General features: G+C 40.3%; 2 protein-coding genes across 7 annotated transcripts in view; one reads left to right on the plus strand and one right to left on the minus strand.

Moving 5' to 3' along the window:
- Positions 1-4,175, plus strand: part of Syt14 (Synaptotagmin 14) — a 24,019-nt gene extending 19,844 nt beyond the window's left edge. The window contains exon 9 of one of the 2 annotated variants that reach the window (XR_015320777.1): positions 4,037-4,175. The gene's annotated coding sequence lies outside the window, so the exon portion shown is untranslated. The remainder of the gene's footprint in view (positions 1-4,036) is intronic. The other variant, XR_015320779.1, reaches the window with a different exon arrangement.
- LOC111244647 (4'-phosphopantetheine phosphatase) lies at positions 2,574-17,455 on the minus strand. 5 transcript variants are annotated; one of them, XM_022791951.2, is made up of 10 exons: positions 16,542-17,455; positions 13,016-13,564; positions 9,635-9,797; positions 7,651-7,794; positions 6,731-7,453; positions 5,764-5,993; positions 5,243-5,445; positions 4,702-4,926; positions 4,099-4,327; positions 2,574-3,609 (listed from the first exon to the last, which is right to left on the minus strand). In XM_022791951.2, the coding sequence occupies exons 2-10, from the start codon at positions 13,477-13,479 to the stop codon at positions 3,327-3,329; spliced, it is 2,664 nt and encodes an 887-aa protein (XP_022647686.1). In that variant the 5' UTR covers positions 13,480-13,564; positions 16,542-17,455; the 3' UTR covers positions 2,574-3,326. The 5 variants fall into 5 exon arrangements, with proteins under 5 accessions (XP_022647686.1, XP_086835911.1, XP_022647685.1 ...); XM_086979785.1 differs by having other exon boundaries at positions 13,016-13,560; positions 16,438-17,455; XM_022791950.2 differs by having other exon boundaries at positions 15,927-17,455.
- Positions 17,456-17,509: the final 54 nt, after the last annotated feature.

Raw genomic sequence — 17,509 nt, forward strand, 5'->3', positions numbered from 1 at the left:
GTAAAAATTAAGTTGTAAACGTAACGATGCAATGTACAAAGCTTTGTCAGGCTACCACTTACATGTGGCTAATACATTTAATTCGACGATCTCCTATGTTGCTCAATCACTAGGATACCCTTTGAGGGTTGAATTTTTTAGATTTAGAACTTTTGCCGTTTCGCCGCGCGTCGTTTAACATTGGAGAAAATCGTATCTTCCATTTCGCTAAATGTCTAAAGTATTACTTTCGCTGTTACTGCCGTAAAGCATTGCTTTAAATAATTCACTTAAAAAAGAAACAATATGTGTGTACGGCCGGTTTCGGACTAAGACCGCCACGTGTAGCCAAGTTTATTAGACAGACCTCTCATTGTTGGTCCATCATAGACGAGGGTAAGGGGCCGGTAGCATAAGCCTTCTCTCTGTGACGCGGGTATTTCGCGATGGCGGTTTTCAACCACCATAGTGAGGGTGTGCGTCTTCATTAATAACTTTCACTTGAAAAGGGGGAGTGTACACGGGTGAAAGGGAGCAGGTCTCTTCTACATTGCTACGACCAAATCGACAAATCAAAGAAAGACAATTCCTGCGTCGCATGAGAATCGTGTTTAGGGCGAACAAAAACTCCATCCCTATTAAATTAAAGATGGTGAGCGGTTAACTACAGACGGTCTTTAATTTTACAGGGCGTAACTCGGTTCAACGAAGTTTCATGAAGCCTTCTGTTTTCTACAGCAGCAGTTTTCGCAATCACTTATGCGGTCTATAGTCTGTGTAGTACAATACGAAACTTTTTAAATAAATCATTAGCTTTACCATAGGCTTACAAATGGTGCTGGTAAGCCGATGCTAACACGTCAGAGGTAGAGTTCTTCTAGACGCACAAAAACTGCTAAAACCCAGTTAAATATTTTGCCAAATACTGGCAAGCTAGATAGATAGATAAATAGATAGATAGAACCTAACCTAACAGCTAACCTAACCTAACAGCTTTCAGCCTGTTTCGCTTCGACATCCTTAAGGTCAAGTGGCCACCATACTAGTTAATTAAGCACAAATATGGTGCGATATAACATTTTCGAAACGTATCTCTAAGGGTCGATTCATTAATAGATAGACAGACTGAGTCGACGGGAATCTATGTCTATGCCATATTAGCCAACAACCTATTGAGGTTTGTATCGGCCCAAATCCTATTTTAAGGTTTCTACCGCTAATGCCGCTCTAATGATATAGATTAGGGATGATAAAGAGGCCGATGTCGGTTGCACTCCAAAATGTCTCTGGTAGTTGTTGTCACTACCCTTGTCGTATAGTGTATGTCGTTGACGGAGTCCCAAATGACAATTCCTGCTGGCTTCCAACCATTTCAAAAGAAGATGTAACATACAAGCAATGTAATAGAAAAGTTATTGTATGAATAAATTCGAATCGAAATATAAACCGTCTCCAAGAACTATGCTACACGCTTTAGCGCAGAAAAAGGCCAGAGCCAGGATAAATGACTGCGAACAATTGGTCTCATTAGTATGAACCGGGCGTGTTTGACGCAGGCACGACACATTTGGGCACCTTACGCTGTTTTAAACGCACATCTCGAAATTGTGAAGATTTGAATGTAACGTTATTATGCAGAGAACGTGCGATGTAAAGCAGCGCGAGGTTATACAAGTGTGCCATTCTTAGCACAACGGGTATAGAGGATAATTTGGATTAGATAACGTCAAAAAATTCATTCGTTCGTTCTTCACAGCATTATTGTCATTAACTGTGTTGTTAAGCTTTTTCTAAAACTCTGCAGCCATCCACAGCGGTTCGCGAAAAAATTATCGTTTTCTCTTCTGCCCAGGGTTTTGGGTATGAAGGGCTGATTTGGAATACATCACAGGGATATACCCAAGATACGTCTCTTAAGATTATTGGTGCCAACTGATTTATTACTCTAGTAATTTCTGCGATTGGATGATTATGTAACCCGTTACGTGACTCTCAAAGTTGCGTTCAGTTCCGTGAACCCTTTTGTGTTCTTAAAGACTATATTTAATTGAAGTTGAACATAGGACAGATACAAACAAATAAAGTAGAACGTTTTACATGCAAAAGCATATATATATATATATATATATATATGCTTAATACTTACGTTGCGTTTAAAGTCAACACCCATAGAATTATTACTGGTACCTGACGTGTAATTATTAATTTAATTAGCCAGTGCTATCTGCGTTTCACTACGTATTTTCTAGTCTCCCTAAATACATCAACACCCTATTACTTTCAAGAAAGCTATTCTAATGCTAAAATAAACAATAGCATACTGTAGCCACATGTGAATTTTTTATGCAGACCAGCTCCAGGCAAATATGCGTTAATTGATTCCCACATGAGTTTATTCTAGAGACCAATAGAACTTCAAGGTTTGCGGGTCATCTTTTTGTTTCGAAGCCTTCATAGATTATTGTTGTCTAACACAGAGATTTCTATATATTTATATGCCATATATCAATAATCCAAATTGTATTTCTTTTTTTTTTTGTAATAGCATACGATGTACATGCTAAGCAATTTTAAACGCTTGAAAATTTCTCTAATTCAAATAAATAAAAATACGCCATTTTATTTTTAGCATAGAGTCAACAATATATTATCATTAGTTTATATTCTGTTAATCACCATCTTTTTGTTTTATTTTTTATACAATTGCTTCTTTTCATGTATGCCTATAAAGCACTACGATTATCTCCTCGTTTTCATCCCAATAAATTCATCCGTTATCTTTTGCCCACTGTGCACTTCAACATTACGATCATATATATACACTTTTCTCCGAGCGATAACAGCCAGTCTTTTCGTATAAGCTTACTCCTCATTGCCCTCAAGACTACAACCAGGATCACAGCCCCGCCAAGACCTTGCTCCAGTTTTAGTGATTGTTAATGAATTACCCTCATTAACTACTTATTAGGTATTTATGTACTCGACGGCGCCCTCTGTTTATCATGCACGTTCTGTATTGTCTTCAACGTCAAATGCCATTTTTTGCTGTTACCCCACAGAATCTTATTGTCACGTGTACTGTTTCGTATGGACTTGTTTAACGCATTTCACATGTCATTAATCCTTATATGTACATTTGCACTGCTTGCACTGCCGAAGCGATTCACAGAAGCTTCTGTTTTTACTACTTGTATTGCCCTTCAGCCTCAGCTTCTTCGTGCTCTTTACGGTTACAGATGAGCTCATCTAGCGACATCGTCTTTGCTTCAGGCGACTGAAGGGCATTAGGTTTTTTTTTATAAGTGTCCATTAAAAGGGAAGTGTCAATAGTACACAGGTAAAAACGCTTATCTAGTGCTGCGCTTAACTTCAGTGTCCTCTTTGCTTCGTACTTGGCCCTCGGTAAAATAGAAAACATAGTCATATATTCGACCACCGAGGCTTTCAGCCACGAAAGGTGTCTTCAACACAGCAGCGCGTATTGAATCGCATGTGAAATCCGTCCGCATCCTCAGATACTCTGAGGTACGTTTCTCGTAGGCGTCACTAAGTAGATAGTTAGTATGTATTGCGCGACCCATGCCTTCGATGATGAGCAGGTCACAATCGGCCAGCGTTTCAGCAGTATAGCTAATACACGGATGTTAACGAACATGAAAAATATCAAATACAAGGAAATTAAAACCGACTCAGAAAAAACTAATTTTTTTTTTTTTGTTTACAGGACCTATATAGCCAATAGCGCGAAAAACTTTCTTTAATTTTCCTCTTTAAGCGTATCAGGTTGACGTTACTACGTTAGCGGCATAAATTAATTACATGAGGTAGAAACCCAAGAGTGCTTATCTAATAAAGCGTTTCCAATGATAATTTTTTTAAAAATGACTTAGCATCAGCAAGACACACAGTCCACCATACTGATCATTATGAGCATTTTGAAACAATCAATTAAATATTCCCTAAACGACACATATTATACAACCTTTGTTAATGAAAAATCTAATTTCAAAGTAAAATGTAATACACAAAGTGAATTACAGATAATGTGACATTTCAGAAAGCGCTACAAGTCAGTGCATACGTTGTTGGGTGTACGTATAAAACAAGCATATGATTAACCTGTTAATCCGTGTGAGATCTAAACACGGCGAGCCCTGACCAGAATCGACGAGTTCGACCCGTCCCTCTTCCACGGCTTGTCGCCACAACTGATCCACCACAGCTATTTGGGGCGAGATGATTTTCAGCTCTTCAATGGTGACGTCGTTAAGAGCAGGTCGTGAATTGGCACAAAGTATCACTGAGGTCTGTTGGCATTTCAGCAGTTCACGTGCGAACGGTATTACCCCTGCAGAAGTGGTCAAGAAGCGGAAAACAGGTAGTTTTAACTAACGAATATCTTTTCTTTTGAACGAATTTATGTTGATTTTAACGACAGCAACAAACAGAGAAATGTAGAGCAGGTATTTAGTTACTCATAAAACAAGTCTATTATGCTTTCCATTTCCATAATTGGCTATTTAATAATAAAGAAATACCGAAGCTCAGAGCAACGTGCTTCCTTTTGATAAGAGATAGTACAGGAAACGTTTTTTTTCCTGTCCTGTTTTTGTTTTTAACAATCTGTCCTTTTTTCTGAGTTAAAATAAACTTGTTTTTTTAATTTAACTTTCAAAAAGGAGAGTCATCATCTGGTTCGTGCAAGATTGGGCTAACTTGTACCAAGTACAAGGTCGAATCCACAGTTATCAATGAAGATAGCGACTCGTCGATAGGGCGGAGCAGCATTGTCTTTCATTCGGGATATCCAAGCAGCTCGGCTTCCCTGAACACATTTCGCCATTTGTATTCTGTCGCGAACGTTGGCAAACCCGAAGTGAATATTCTGCTCTTGAGCCTCCCGCCGCTCATTGACAACAGCTTGTGCTCCATAGTCGAAAACGTTTCCTACTTGGAGGCAAAGTATTCGGAAAAATGAAAACAATGCACTTGCAATGTGAGTTTATCGAACTTATCGCAGTACTATTTAAACGCGCACACGGCGGAGTATACACGGCCGTATTGTACTGATGCACATCTACAACTTTGCTAAATTATTAAATATCAATGTATGATACATATTTCAAGCTGTATGCCTGTAACTGCAGTACCATCGTATCAGGCGTCCAATCAAAGATTAGAACTCAACATTTACGTATATGAATCCAAGCCACTTCACATTAAGTTCATACAAATTATAACGAGCTTCTGACGACCTGACTACCTTGCAGAATTCCGAGAGTCAAATTGTTCCATCGCTCTTCCACATCTTGATTATCAAGCCCTCGTACCAATGTTGACAATAGGCTCAACGCTTCCGTAACTTCTTGTTTTTTTTCTTTCATAAACGGATCCACGAATCCACACTGGACTAAACACTGCTCTCGCATGTCGAGAAGGCTACGTACCGACAGAGGTCCGAAAGTGCTGAAAAGATCATCATCAATTAGAGAAATAACAATAAACCAGATAAAGAACGCTGCTTATGCAATGTTCGAAAAGCCAATTTTGTCTAAGAATTATGATATATGAAGAAAATCTAACATATTGAAAGATGTTACTGTTAAAGAGAAAGAGAACTTTCTCTATATTAAATCTTCTGACACCTATAACTAAACAAAGTAATTGGCACAAGCTCTATAAGATCTTCTTATATACGCAACGGCTTCAAGAAGATATAGAAAGTTTTTTTATTTAATTTTGTCCTTTAATATACATAAACAGAGTCGTGTGCTAATAACATACGAGGGATGTTGCCACAGGTACTCAATTATTTGTCGGTATCGAAGCATCGCTACATTAGACTTGGTGGTCACGTGTGGCATGTCGGGCCAACTTCTGGCTGCTTTCGCACAAACACTATCCATACTTTTCCACAGTGTGGTCAACCAGTACTCGCGAGCCTGACCATTTTCCACCAAGTCCTCTCTATCCGGAACATAAATATCGGGGGTCGCCAACAACGGACAAATCACCTGAAAATCGTTTTCATCGCTCCGGTTAAATTACCTGGAACGCTTGTTGTTATTTTGGAAGTTCGTTTGGTTCTGATTCTGAATCTGAAAAGATTGGTTCTGTATCCTGTATCAAGAAACAATGATGAAAAAACTGAAGACGGGTCACTCATACAGAGAAAACTAAGTTATTATAAATGATCTGAGAGGAAGAGATTTACATTTTTTGTTCAGTGTAAAATAGGCTTGCTGCACGCGAAGGTACATTCCAGCTGTGAATTGAACGTTGAAAAATTAAAGGATTAGGACCTCTAAAAAGAGAAAAATCCAAAACAAACGAATAAGGTGTCAGATACATTTGGTATGTAACGATATGTTTGTATTTCAGAATCATACATAAAGACACACTTGTTTTGATCGAGCTCAGTGTATTAGTTATTAAATTATATTAACAAATCGGGATAAAGAAAGTCGCTGCTGCTATTGTATTTCGCCGAATATTTTTTCGAAAAAAAATGAACCACTTTTTAGAACATGATTACCGTCCACAAAGGCACAACTTGTATATTAACTACTGATATTCATTTCGTTGGCGTCAACTTCTGTCTGGATAAGGATTTTACGTTCCGCGGTAGCATCCACTGGTATAATTTTGTTTCCTGTCCAAATGTCATCGTCTTTGGGACACTAGGACATGAACTGAGAACTGTAGGGAATTAAATTTCCCTACAGGTCTCAACATTGATAATGAAACTCACCAGAGCACAGTCGATTCGGTCGAATGCAACATGACTTTGCACTCCGAGCGGTTCGTCTGGCAATGCACTGCAAGCATAGTTCTCTTCCCAGGAAGCCATGTGAAAGTGTTTCTGCTCATCGGTATCAGCATCAGCGTCCACACAAGCACTAAGTGCTCCAATCGCTCCTAAATAACCTTCGTGCCGGAAAAAATGTGGTTCAACCTGCTCTTTTGACCAATAGTGAAGAGCACTTCGAAGCAGATGTATAGACATTGGCCGGGAACGCAAAAAATAACCAGTAAAATAGACCCGTTTGATCTCTTGCGACAACGCGTACAGACTTGCCAACTGAGCGATATCGCTGGAAATCATACGCAAAAGTGACATGGCCAGTTCACTGCGAGAAACGTTATCCTCGAGCTTTAGGTCATCGCCACACGTGTCCGGTTTAACTGAAGTTGGTATTTGTGTTGCCTGTGGAGCGCCCTCCGCATTCGGAACGAGGTGGGTAAATTTCGGAGTACTTCCTGGGGAACGCTCCAATGAACTTGAGATATTCTTGTGGTCACTTCCATAGATTCGTTCAATGTTGTACGTTGTCCCTATACGTTGATCCGCTTCAACTAGGCCACACAACTCACCAAAATCCTCTGCTCCAGTCAATAACGACCCTAAACCCCAGAATGACGAACCGCCCAGCGTAGAACTCCCCACTCGCTCGAACTGGGTCTCTGACTCGACCTGCGAACGCAAAACGCAAAATTCAACGAAAGGATTATTAAAATATTTTCTTATATAATGTAATAGTATAAATATAATGTCAACCCCGATAGCAACGTGTTCAATGCCTACACAAATGCAAAAACTCTTTTGATAAATATATGGATAAACGTAGTTAAAATGACAACTGCTCTCTAAAATTTCTCGATGAAGAGTACCTTTACAACGGAGACACCGGACGCAATATGTACAAGTAGATAAGGAAATGGGTCGCACGTTGGTTCATTTATTGGAAACACGCAATCCAAGCTATTTTCTGCAGTGCAACGTTGACTTTCCGAATCGGTCGACTTTTTGAATACCTGCAAATACATAAAAGATGGAAATCATGCGCACTGATTATACCGTGTTTATTGAATAAACTCGCATAACGCTGGATAGACTAGAAGAAATTGTATATGGTAGCCATTCAAAATCTGATGATGTTGACAGTAAGTTAAAACAGCTACAATAATTAACTAATTCGAGCAATCCCGATACCTACCTATAGATTGCACTTAGATTCAAAACAAATCGGATATACCAAGAATGTAAAATACTTCAAATGTATCCTGACATTCCAAGTGTAATAATATCGGGTTGATAAAAAAAAAAAAAGTATTAACCATTCTTCTAGCTAAATGGCATTGAATAGCATCTCAGATAATATGAATCGCTTTGCTCGGCGTTGGTGTCCCTTGGAAGCTGAGCTTAAGCATTAGTGGACTCACCAAGAATTGTTGGAATGCCTTTACTTAGGCTTATGATAGAGGAGATAAGTGACAATTCTACAAAAACTCCCTATATTACGATCAAGACACAAATGCCACCCAAGTCCATAAAAAAATGTGGGCTCCCTCTAGTGAATATGCGGTACGGAAACGAATGGCAAAAAGATTGCTCTGTGCTTTTTATTCTGGAAATTTTGATGTGGGCGATGTAGAACGGCCGTATGAGTAGCCATGACATCAGCGAACGACTAAGCATCCACCACCAAACGGTTTCAAACAATTTAAAGAGAATTGGCTACAAAAGAACCTCGATGTTTGGCGCAGCACCAATTGACAAAATAATTTACTTGATGCTATCTTCATCTGCGAAACTCTACAGAAGCGCAATGAAATCTAGCCATTTCTAAAGCGGTTGATTACGTGTGATGACAAACGGATTACATACGACAAGAATGCGCAAATAAAAAAACGTAAAAAAACGTGCACTAATCAACGACAGTAAGTCCAGGCTGGTGCTAAAGAAAGTAGTGATGACGTATTTAGTAAAGCTGGAAAGGAATTACGAGTTGTTGTTGCGAGACGACCTCCACTGCCTACAGTTAACAAGTCCTTGAAAAAATCAACCGAAACTAGTAAAGAGATAAAGCGTCGTCTTCCACCAGGACAAACTGAGCTACCCAGTAAAAATTCAAAGAACCTGCGTGGAAAATGTATTCCCCATACAGCCCGGGTTTTGTACTATCAAGTTGTGCTCTGTTTCGATCACTGCAAAACTGCCTTGATAGGGTTAACTTAGTTTCAGTGTAGAAATGCAAAAATCACCTAATTAATGAAGTAAGGCTACCTAAGCTCCACTGTGACGGGATTATAGCGTTATCAGAAAAATGGCAGGAGGTTACCAATCAGAATGGCGCATAATTTGGTTCGATAATTTTATTTTTAGATATACGAAAAATATTTACTTCAGTTTCGCCTCAAAACGGTTAATACTTTTTCAACAAGTCAATATAAACTAACAGATTACTACAACCTACTGCGTTCATCACGAGAAGCGATAGCTTAAATGTACGGATTATTCGTATATGGTGTCATAAAAAAAAGATAAGCAATTTATAAAAGCAAAATGAAATAAATTTTCATACACTTGTATTTCGGAAACGTCCCATAGTTATCACGAGATAATGCACACCAAGTTGGTGTTAGGACTTACTCGAAGATTCAAGATGAACTTGATAGGATTTAACGGAAGAATTCAAACCGTTTTGGCTACTTTAATAAGCAAAACCCAATCGACCTAAGTCGAGAACTCAAAAATTGTGACACACAGTAAACTTAAGAACAGTCAGTATTATCTTCTTTCTTTCTTCATCTATCTTTAAAAAAGAAAGTAAAAGAACATTTTTTAGTAACACCAAACATATATACAATTTACCTCGTTTGGTACTTTTTTTAGAAGAAAGTTTGCCCCTTTTACAACGCATTTAACTTCGTCCTCGAGCACAAGCTTACAGGTTCGTGTGAGCACTTGTTTCATTCTATCTTTGTTCACGATTGAACCTCCGCCGGTCGCATGTATTTCTGACAGGCCTTTTCGTCTGAAATTGCACAAAAGAAACTCATGTTACGTTTTGCGTCTATTTGCATGGTTTGCCCCACACTACAAAATCAAGATCGTTTCGTCGCTTATACAGAATATAGCACATGATTGTACATTAACTTCTACACTGTCGATTTTTTTTAATGATAATATCTATTACTATATTTATCCTAACAGAAGCCACCAAAACAAGCATTTTGCACGAAATTGTTATTATGTATCATAGTTATGGTGGATATATACGAATGTATCTATCATATCAGATTGTCCTAGGGTACTGAACAGTACGGCGGGAACTCAACATCCAAGGCGCACGAGATAGAGCAAAAATGCCTTATTACATGTTAGACAGATGTTTCTCTTTGTCTGACACCATTCTGTAGGCTGCTTTTTTGTGGTAGGCGACAAAGACTTGTCGGTGTCTCATCTTTGGAGACGATGTACTTTGTGTTGGTTATTGTTCTACAAATTATCTTTAAACTGCACTATACGTGTTTTCATCTCTTCTGGACTCGGTTCATGGGAAAAAAAATTCCCTTTTTCATCTTATATACTTCCGCTACATTTTATAACACGCCTCCCCAGAAACATCATAATGAGCTGATAGGGAGCTTATTATATTTTGTCCAAAACCTTCAGTGGTCGCAGTAGCTTATTCTCTGGTTTGAAGTCCTGAGGTTTCGTTACCTCTTTTATAATCCTTAACCACTCAGTTTCTGTTCTTAAAATTATTGTATCTGATGGTTCGCTACAGGTCTTCGACTTAGTATTTTCAGCAGTCCTCGATCGAGGCCATCCGGGTTCTCGTCTTCGATGAACAGAAATTTTATCACCAAGCATTAATTTCACGCGATATACATTATCTTTTGATTTTATTATTTTCCGATTATACTTAATCAACTTACAATTAAATGGTAAGAGGTTCGATAAAAATAACAAATTCCGTCTACTCGCGATGAATATTTATTATTTTTCGAGCTTATTCACTTTTCGACCCACTAAATAAAATCGAAGAGCACTACATTAGATTAAACAAAAGTTTATACGCTTTAAAAACCTACCCTTCCCCACTACCTATCACTCGGTGTCTACTTATGATAGACGGTCCAAAAACGCTATCAGTGAGCTGTGACGGCTTTTTGCTAAGTGCGATTTTAACTCTGAATAATGAATGTTTTAGGTGCGGCAAAGTGCATTTTCAAAGTCTATTATACTATGTATTTCGCTGACGCGAAGTAGCTCGGGGCACTTGGCTCTTGGACGCTAAAAAAACTACTCAAGAGTGGTTTTCCAAGTTGGAAAATGGTATCGATACCACCGCTCTAACTGGCCGTTTGGGTTTGATGACAGCTACCTGAAGGTACTTCCGAAGAAAGACGGTCGACAAACAACTCGGGAATCGGCAGAAAAAATGAACCGCAGACACACGACCGCTGTGTGAATTTAAGTCGCTTGAGTTTATACAAAAAGTCAGACCTAAGGTATCAATTTTTGCGGACCTTCATTCAAAAAATATAATTCCGCGTTTAATAAAACTCCAAGACCTTAGTTTATTTGTTTGCAACAAAGTAGAGAGTTGATCGGTACATTTAATTGGCCTACTTGCATCGAATGATCATTAACTTAAAACAATGTAGACAGTTATGCACGAGCACCTTTACCAAGTATATATTTGGATTTGACTTTCATAACCTGTAACATTGCTGCCTAAGCTGCTAGATCTCTTCGCGTTATGCCCATAATAACTTAACGTTTAAGAAATTTTGCTACATTATTTTAGGAAGTTCGTAACATCTGAATTTAGTCTACAATTAATGAGATGAGCTGAGCTGAGCTGAGACGAATCATAGTAACACGGGAAACTCGTGTCTGGGTTTTTACTCTCGCTGAACGTCTTAACGAGCTGTTTTCCTAGTTACACAATTTCCATCGACCTACAAAGGTCAACCGAGATAACAGAATGACTAACCGACATACAACTACCAGAATAAGTCAATGAGGGTCTGCTTCGAGCGTATCTCTTGCAATCCTACCTAATAGTATCTCATTGTTAGCTTCTCTTAACCTTCTGTTAGGATCTGCTGCCCTTTTCACATCCCAGAATTCCCAAAATACTTGGGAGGTTGGAGCAGCGCTCAGCGCTTACGACATGTGGGCATGTCAACGTCATTTAATTATAACAACACCACAAAGGTATTCTACTGTAATTTCGAAACGCCGGTTGTAATACATATTCGTTGAGTATCGATTAGCCGCACTTTCCAATGGATAATATTCCTTACAATGATATCATAATATTTACATCATATCACCTATTACGTGGGCCATGCTATAGCTGTAAAAAGATAGATAAACCAAGATTTAGGATCATAGAAATCCATTGGGCGCTGATGTTGCACATGTGGAAGTAATAGACATACATTTACTGCTATTTTAGAAAAATTCAAAGAAGACACGATAATGTAGTTGTAACCCATATTGATGCTATAAATGTTACAAACTGCTATACGAGAAACCTACAGACTTTAAACGAAATTAGCGCAATGTCAGAAAAAGAAGAACAAAGTCGCAGCTATCCGTACTAATTTTGGATAGTACAGGTAATTACAACAGTCTTAATCTGACTGATATCTGATCGTAGAAATTTCGCGCAGTTACATATAGACCACACGAACAAATAAATCAAAGACTGAAATGCTTCGTCACATTTTTGTACCTTAGATTGATTCTGATATTTGACGTATCAGGGCAACGACGCTAAATGACCGCATTGTCTACCGCAATAAGCTACAGTCTTCAAGCTTCCGTTGAGTATAGCATAGACCATATATTTATATACGTATATATATATGTATACCAACCGTTCGTTACGGTCCTTAACATCCCGCAAAAACCACTTGTAATACAAATTAAGTTCTGCTTAAGGAGAAGTCAAGCAGCTGGGCTTCAGGACAGAAAGACGCGTTGATGCAACGTTTCTGCCTGTGTTCTGCGGTCTAATAATACAAGTAACAAAAAGGTTCCTTTACGACTTTTATGTATTGTTTCATTCAATTCTACTGCCCAATATGTGCTATAAAGGAAAGTTTAGAATGACTAAAAGCTCAGACTTGAAAACCTTTTTGACTTGGCTTATATTTACATGTAGCTACATTTGTATGATAACACACTATTAGTTACTTTGCTCGCTGAAGCAAACCAGTAAAATTTACTCACCTGATAAACTTTAAGCATTCGTCGAGTTTACTTGAATCGAACTTAGCCAGATGAAGTTGATTTAAGGTGCTGTCAAGATATCTCTGTTGGAGGTAATCTGGCTTTTTCACGGGCGGTTGCGCAAAATAAGCGACCTTTGCTAGAGAGCCTCCGACGTCAAGACCCATCCATTTCACGTTTTGCTTCTCAATACCAGCAATTGTCAATGGCAGTTCGTAATCGGGTTTCTGAATACTCGGCGAACCCGGGGCTTGCGACCCAGCATGGAATGGCGGTGAAATATCGCTTAACATGTCCGGCACCGGATAATGCAGCCGCGAGTTCATCCCACTACTTAGCGGCACATTTGGAAATAACGGCACACTGAATGCATTCGGGTTTAGGGGCGTTTTACGCAATGACGGGAACCCGTCCTTGTCATCCTCAGGCTGTATGGTCGGCTGTTTTCCCCGTTGTCCAGACATAGCGAAATCTTGTCAGTGATGAGGGCTTACTAGCGATTCAGACGTTGGCACAATTGGCTTACACAATGGAACTCTCTGTATCTGCCTGTTGTAAATAGTAAAGACGATAACGACAGAGAGGTCAGCAATCTCTAGCAGCGCTGACGAACTCTGCTAGGTACAGCTACAGCGGCATAGCCCTAGACACTATAAACTATCTATAGACACTGCCATTTCAGCTCCCTGTGTACATATGTAGATTTGTGGAACAATGCCGGTTCACCTGTCCCAGCAAAGAAAAGGCAACGGAAAACTTTTCGCGCAACCGAAGTTCTGTTTAGTTCTAACCATGAGCAGCAACTACTTTCTGGCGCGAAGGCCAAAGCGGTCGAAACGAGTGCGCGAACGTAAAAATTGCCAAACTTACAAACTAACAGAGAATCAAAAAGCTGTACTGGCTACAATGTTCATTCTCGTTGCAAACGTTGTAGAATACTCGAGGTATAGGAAATCAACCGACGGCATTAGCAGATGAAACCAATTGCGAATGACGCGGAAAAGAATGTAAAACTGATGATTGCTTTCAAAATATGATTGTCTCTCTTTCTCTCTCTCTCTCTCTCTCTCGATGAGTGATGGTGTCGACGGCCTTTGCCCGTTGCCGCATCAGCAACAACGATTGATACCGCGCACGCTGTAGGTGGGCTGTAACCGCTACTTACATTTCAGGACGGGCTGTTATCCTTGAGCGCTTTATATACATATGATATATGCGGAGAGCGAGAAGGTAGTACTGGGTAGTCTTGAATATTGTATTAGCTGAATACCATGTACAACTGTGACCTTTTCATACGCGATTCCGCAGTATCGATCGATCGATGGTTGCACTTAAATCTTAAATCACTTATTAATAAAAAGAATGTTCGAAACAGCCACGAATCAACTAACTCAACGATAAACTGGGATGAACCCGACGGAAAAACACGGACAGCGAGAGAGACTACCACAAGGTGGTGGTACCTGTATGATCAACACGCAGTAGGAAAACTAACCCAAGAAATGGTTGTATCTGTTTGCAGGTCGTTCGATGGCCACGTACAGCGGGTGCCGCAGTAACTGATCCGGAAACAAAGCGATTGTTGCATAATAAAACGGAGAAATTGAATAGAAATAAAATGCACACTTCGAAAGATTCAATGTTCTACTCAAGATGTCACTTGCTGCTACGGCAGAAGACTGCTGTGCAATGGCAGCTTAATATGATTATGAATTATTATTATAGAGGTGTGTGAGCACCAAGTGTTCATTCAATCACCCAAGGATTCGTCGAACGCAAACAGTTAATAGGAATAACCCCCATGAGACGTTATGAAATCCTAATGACTCGTTAGGTAGATAAGTTTGTTGTTGAAAAGTCTTGCTAGCACCACCCCTAGGCATTTATCGATATACGAAACTCCCCTTTGATTACTGTAGAGTTCATTCGATAGGTTCAGTAGGTATCTTATACAAGCTTCTAAGTAGGCTCGAATAAGATACGTGACACCTAATTATTTGTTAAGAACCACCAAGCTCGTCTGGTATGCCTTGAATAGACAGTTGTTGTTTTAGTACTCGTCGGTTTCAGTTCAATAGATAATCTTATTGTCTTCTGAACAAGTCGTTACGTAGAAAAAAGTAAGAGGTCTAGGATGATTATCACCGTCTGGACCATTTATTTTATTTACAGGCTCCTAAACGTTGAAGATGTCCGAATTGTAAACAAAGGAAAGTTTTTCCGACTATACACACAACAGTAGCAACAGTAGTGGAGATGGCGGAGGTACAAATGGGGCAATTTCTTAGGTAGAATCATCCCCTCCCCCCAGTTGAAAAGTTGTCGGCTATTCTTATTGTAGTCAGCGCCGATACAGGTAGAAGCTATACTCTGCTGTCATTAACGATAGCAACTCCGCCTTAGGAAACAAAGCACCTCAACGAGAGGCCATTTGCCTGCTGTTGCTAAACAGGACTCAAACATGAAATCTATGCGCCCCGGGACTTTATGACTAGAAGGGTAGCTTCAATTCATACGTACTCGGTACAATTTGACTTCCTGGTGCAGCCCGGCAATCGACTAGACGCTACCAGTTGTTGTTTTGTACTAATGACAGCGCACGCCCCGTCTTCAATCATCCAACTAGTTTAGCTGCCCTATCAGATGCATTCATATTTCATGTGGTCGACTCTTCTCGATTTGTCGAACACTTTTGAGCTACCTTTTTCGTCGCCGCTAGTACTAACATTGTGCCTCCCAACGATATCTTTGGCCCGTTTTGCAGTAGTTAGCTATTTACCTAGCCGCCGCTTCCATTCGCGTACTACATCAAGCCGATCAGCTGATCCGCTTTAGGCTCAACCGGAAAAGCGACAATATTATGACACTGTATCCGCTTACAGCCACGTACCGCAGCGTCGACAACACGTACCTTGTGAAAATGCTGCAAAATTATGCGATTTAATTGCGCACTGATCCACAACGATTAGTAGTAATACTGTTATTATTGAGCTTTTCGTGCATTCATTAGTTGACTAACCACAACCTATTCGCGGAACGATTATGATAACCCAATACACACGCATAACAAACATGGGCTCGAAGCATATCGATCTGATCCGAAGTCGAAGTACGAGCACAAAATTCGCCGACTGATGGTGAGCATAGACACTGACCGACAACCGCAGAAAGAACTGAGATAAAAAAGTGAAATGAATCGATCTTTACGACGGATCGATTAGAAGTAGCCTTCCCTTGTCGTGTGTCTTGGAATGGAAAGACACTTAAACTGGTGCTATCAGTTATCATCATCAATAATAATAATAATAATAATAATAATGGCGTCAACTGTAAACCTAAAACCAAATGTAGGTAAACAATTTTAGCAGCATTATGCGCCGGAACCAGCAGGATCGTTTACAGAGACAAAGAAAGCAGTCTACTTGCGAAGGATCTGTTTAACACCACTTGTATCCACATTGTTCCTGCTGCTTGTTAGCGACATTGGAAAGAAATAAATTCGCGCTACTGCCGCTAGCAAAATGACCGTCGTCGTCGTCGTCGTCGTCGTCGTCGTCGTCGTCGTCGTCGTCGTCGTCGTCGTCGTCGTCTCCGGTATCGCGGGATTTGCATGGGCACTAAGGGTTACTCTGCACCTCGTACCGGGGCTTCGCCACCTCGTCGCACTCGTTAACGATTCCGATTAGTCTCAGCTCATTAACCCGTTATTCAGTCCGCCGATTATTTCTCAATTGCTTTGTGTTATTCGTCCTGTTTTTCCCTACACAATAAGCACCTGTATACACACAGGTGATAAATAAATAAACACGCTCGAACATCCCACCGTCGCGCATTGTCTACATGATCGTAATCATAGTAACATAATCATAACAACGTCAAACACGAAGAGTCCGACACACTACGGAGAGCTGCACTACCAGTCACCCGCAGTAGCTGATCTTGAACGACCCCGTATTCCTAACTGGAGTGGTCGGCGTTTATTACGTTGTGTTAGGGAAACGACCTATGGCTTGACTCTCCGACCTGTCCAGGCGGCTTGAATTGCCACTGCTAATGCAACCAATTTACCGGCCGCTTGCTGTTAGTTTTGCAGGGAGGCTGACTGAGATGCCGCACGTAACAACAGGCGACACAGGCCAGGAATTTAGTGTCGCAGCCGGCGGACTCCGAACCGCCACATACGCAATGCGAGATTTAACGATAACAGCAGATACTCTGATCCGACCGACTGCCCAATGATCGGTGCTACAATTTTGTACCCCTACTCATTACGCCAATGCCACTGAGTACTGCTGCTTCGGTAAACAGACAGGGGGGGGAAAACGAGACCATCACAGCGTGCACCGGGACAGGACGGTCGTATCGTGCACACGCAGAAGACAATAATAACAATAACAATGCTCTCATAAGCGGGCTGGCTAAAGGCACTGGCAAGAAAGAGTGATAGCGAGGAAGAGGGGGAGAGGGGAAGACGACAGTAAACAGCGCACCATA

Source organism: Varroa destructor, unplaced genomic scaffold, assembly GCF_002443255.2.
Source record: "Varroa destructor unplaced genomic scaffold, Vdes_3.0 BEIS01000002.1, whole genome shotgun sequence".
Classification (NCBI taxonomy): domain Eukaryota; kingdom Metazoa; phylum Arthropoda; class Arachnida; order Mesostigmata; family Varroidae; genus Varroa; species Varroa destructor.

Excerpts from the sequence above, each read along its gene's own strand:
- LOC111244647 (XM_022791951.2), bottom strand. The coding sequence starts at position 13,479 with ATGTCTGGACAACGGGGAAAACAGCCGACCATACAGCCTGAGGATGAC. Across the intron at positions 9,798-13,015 it reads GAATGCTTAAAGTTTATCAG|ACGAAAAGGCCTGTCAGAAA; the intron begins GTGAGTAAATTT and ends GTGCAATTTCAG. Across the intron at positions 5,446-5,763 it reads TACCTGTGGCAACATCCCTC|CACTTTCGGACCTCTGTCGG; the intron begins GTATGTTATTAG and ends TGATCTTTTCAG.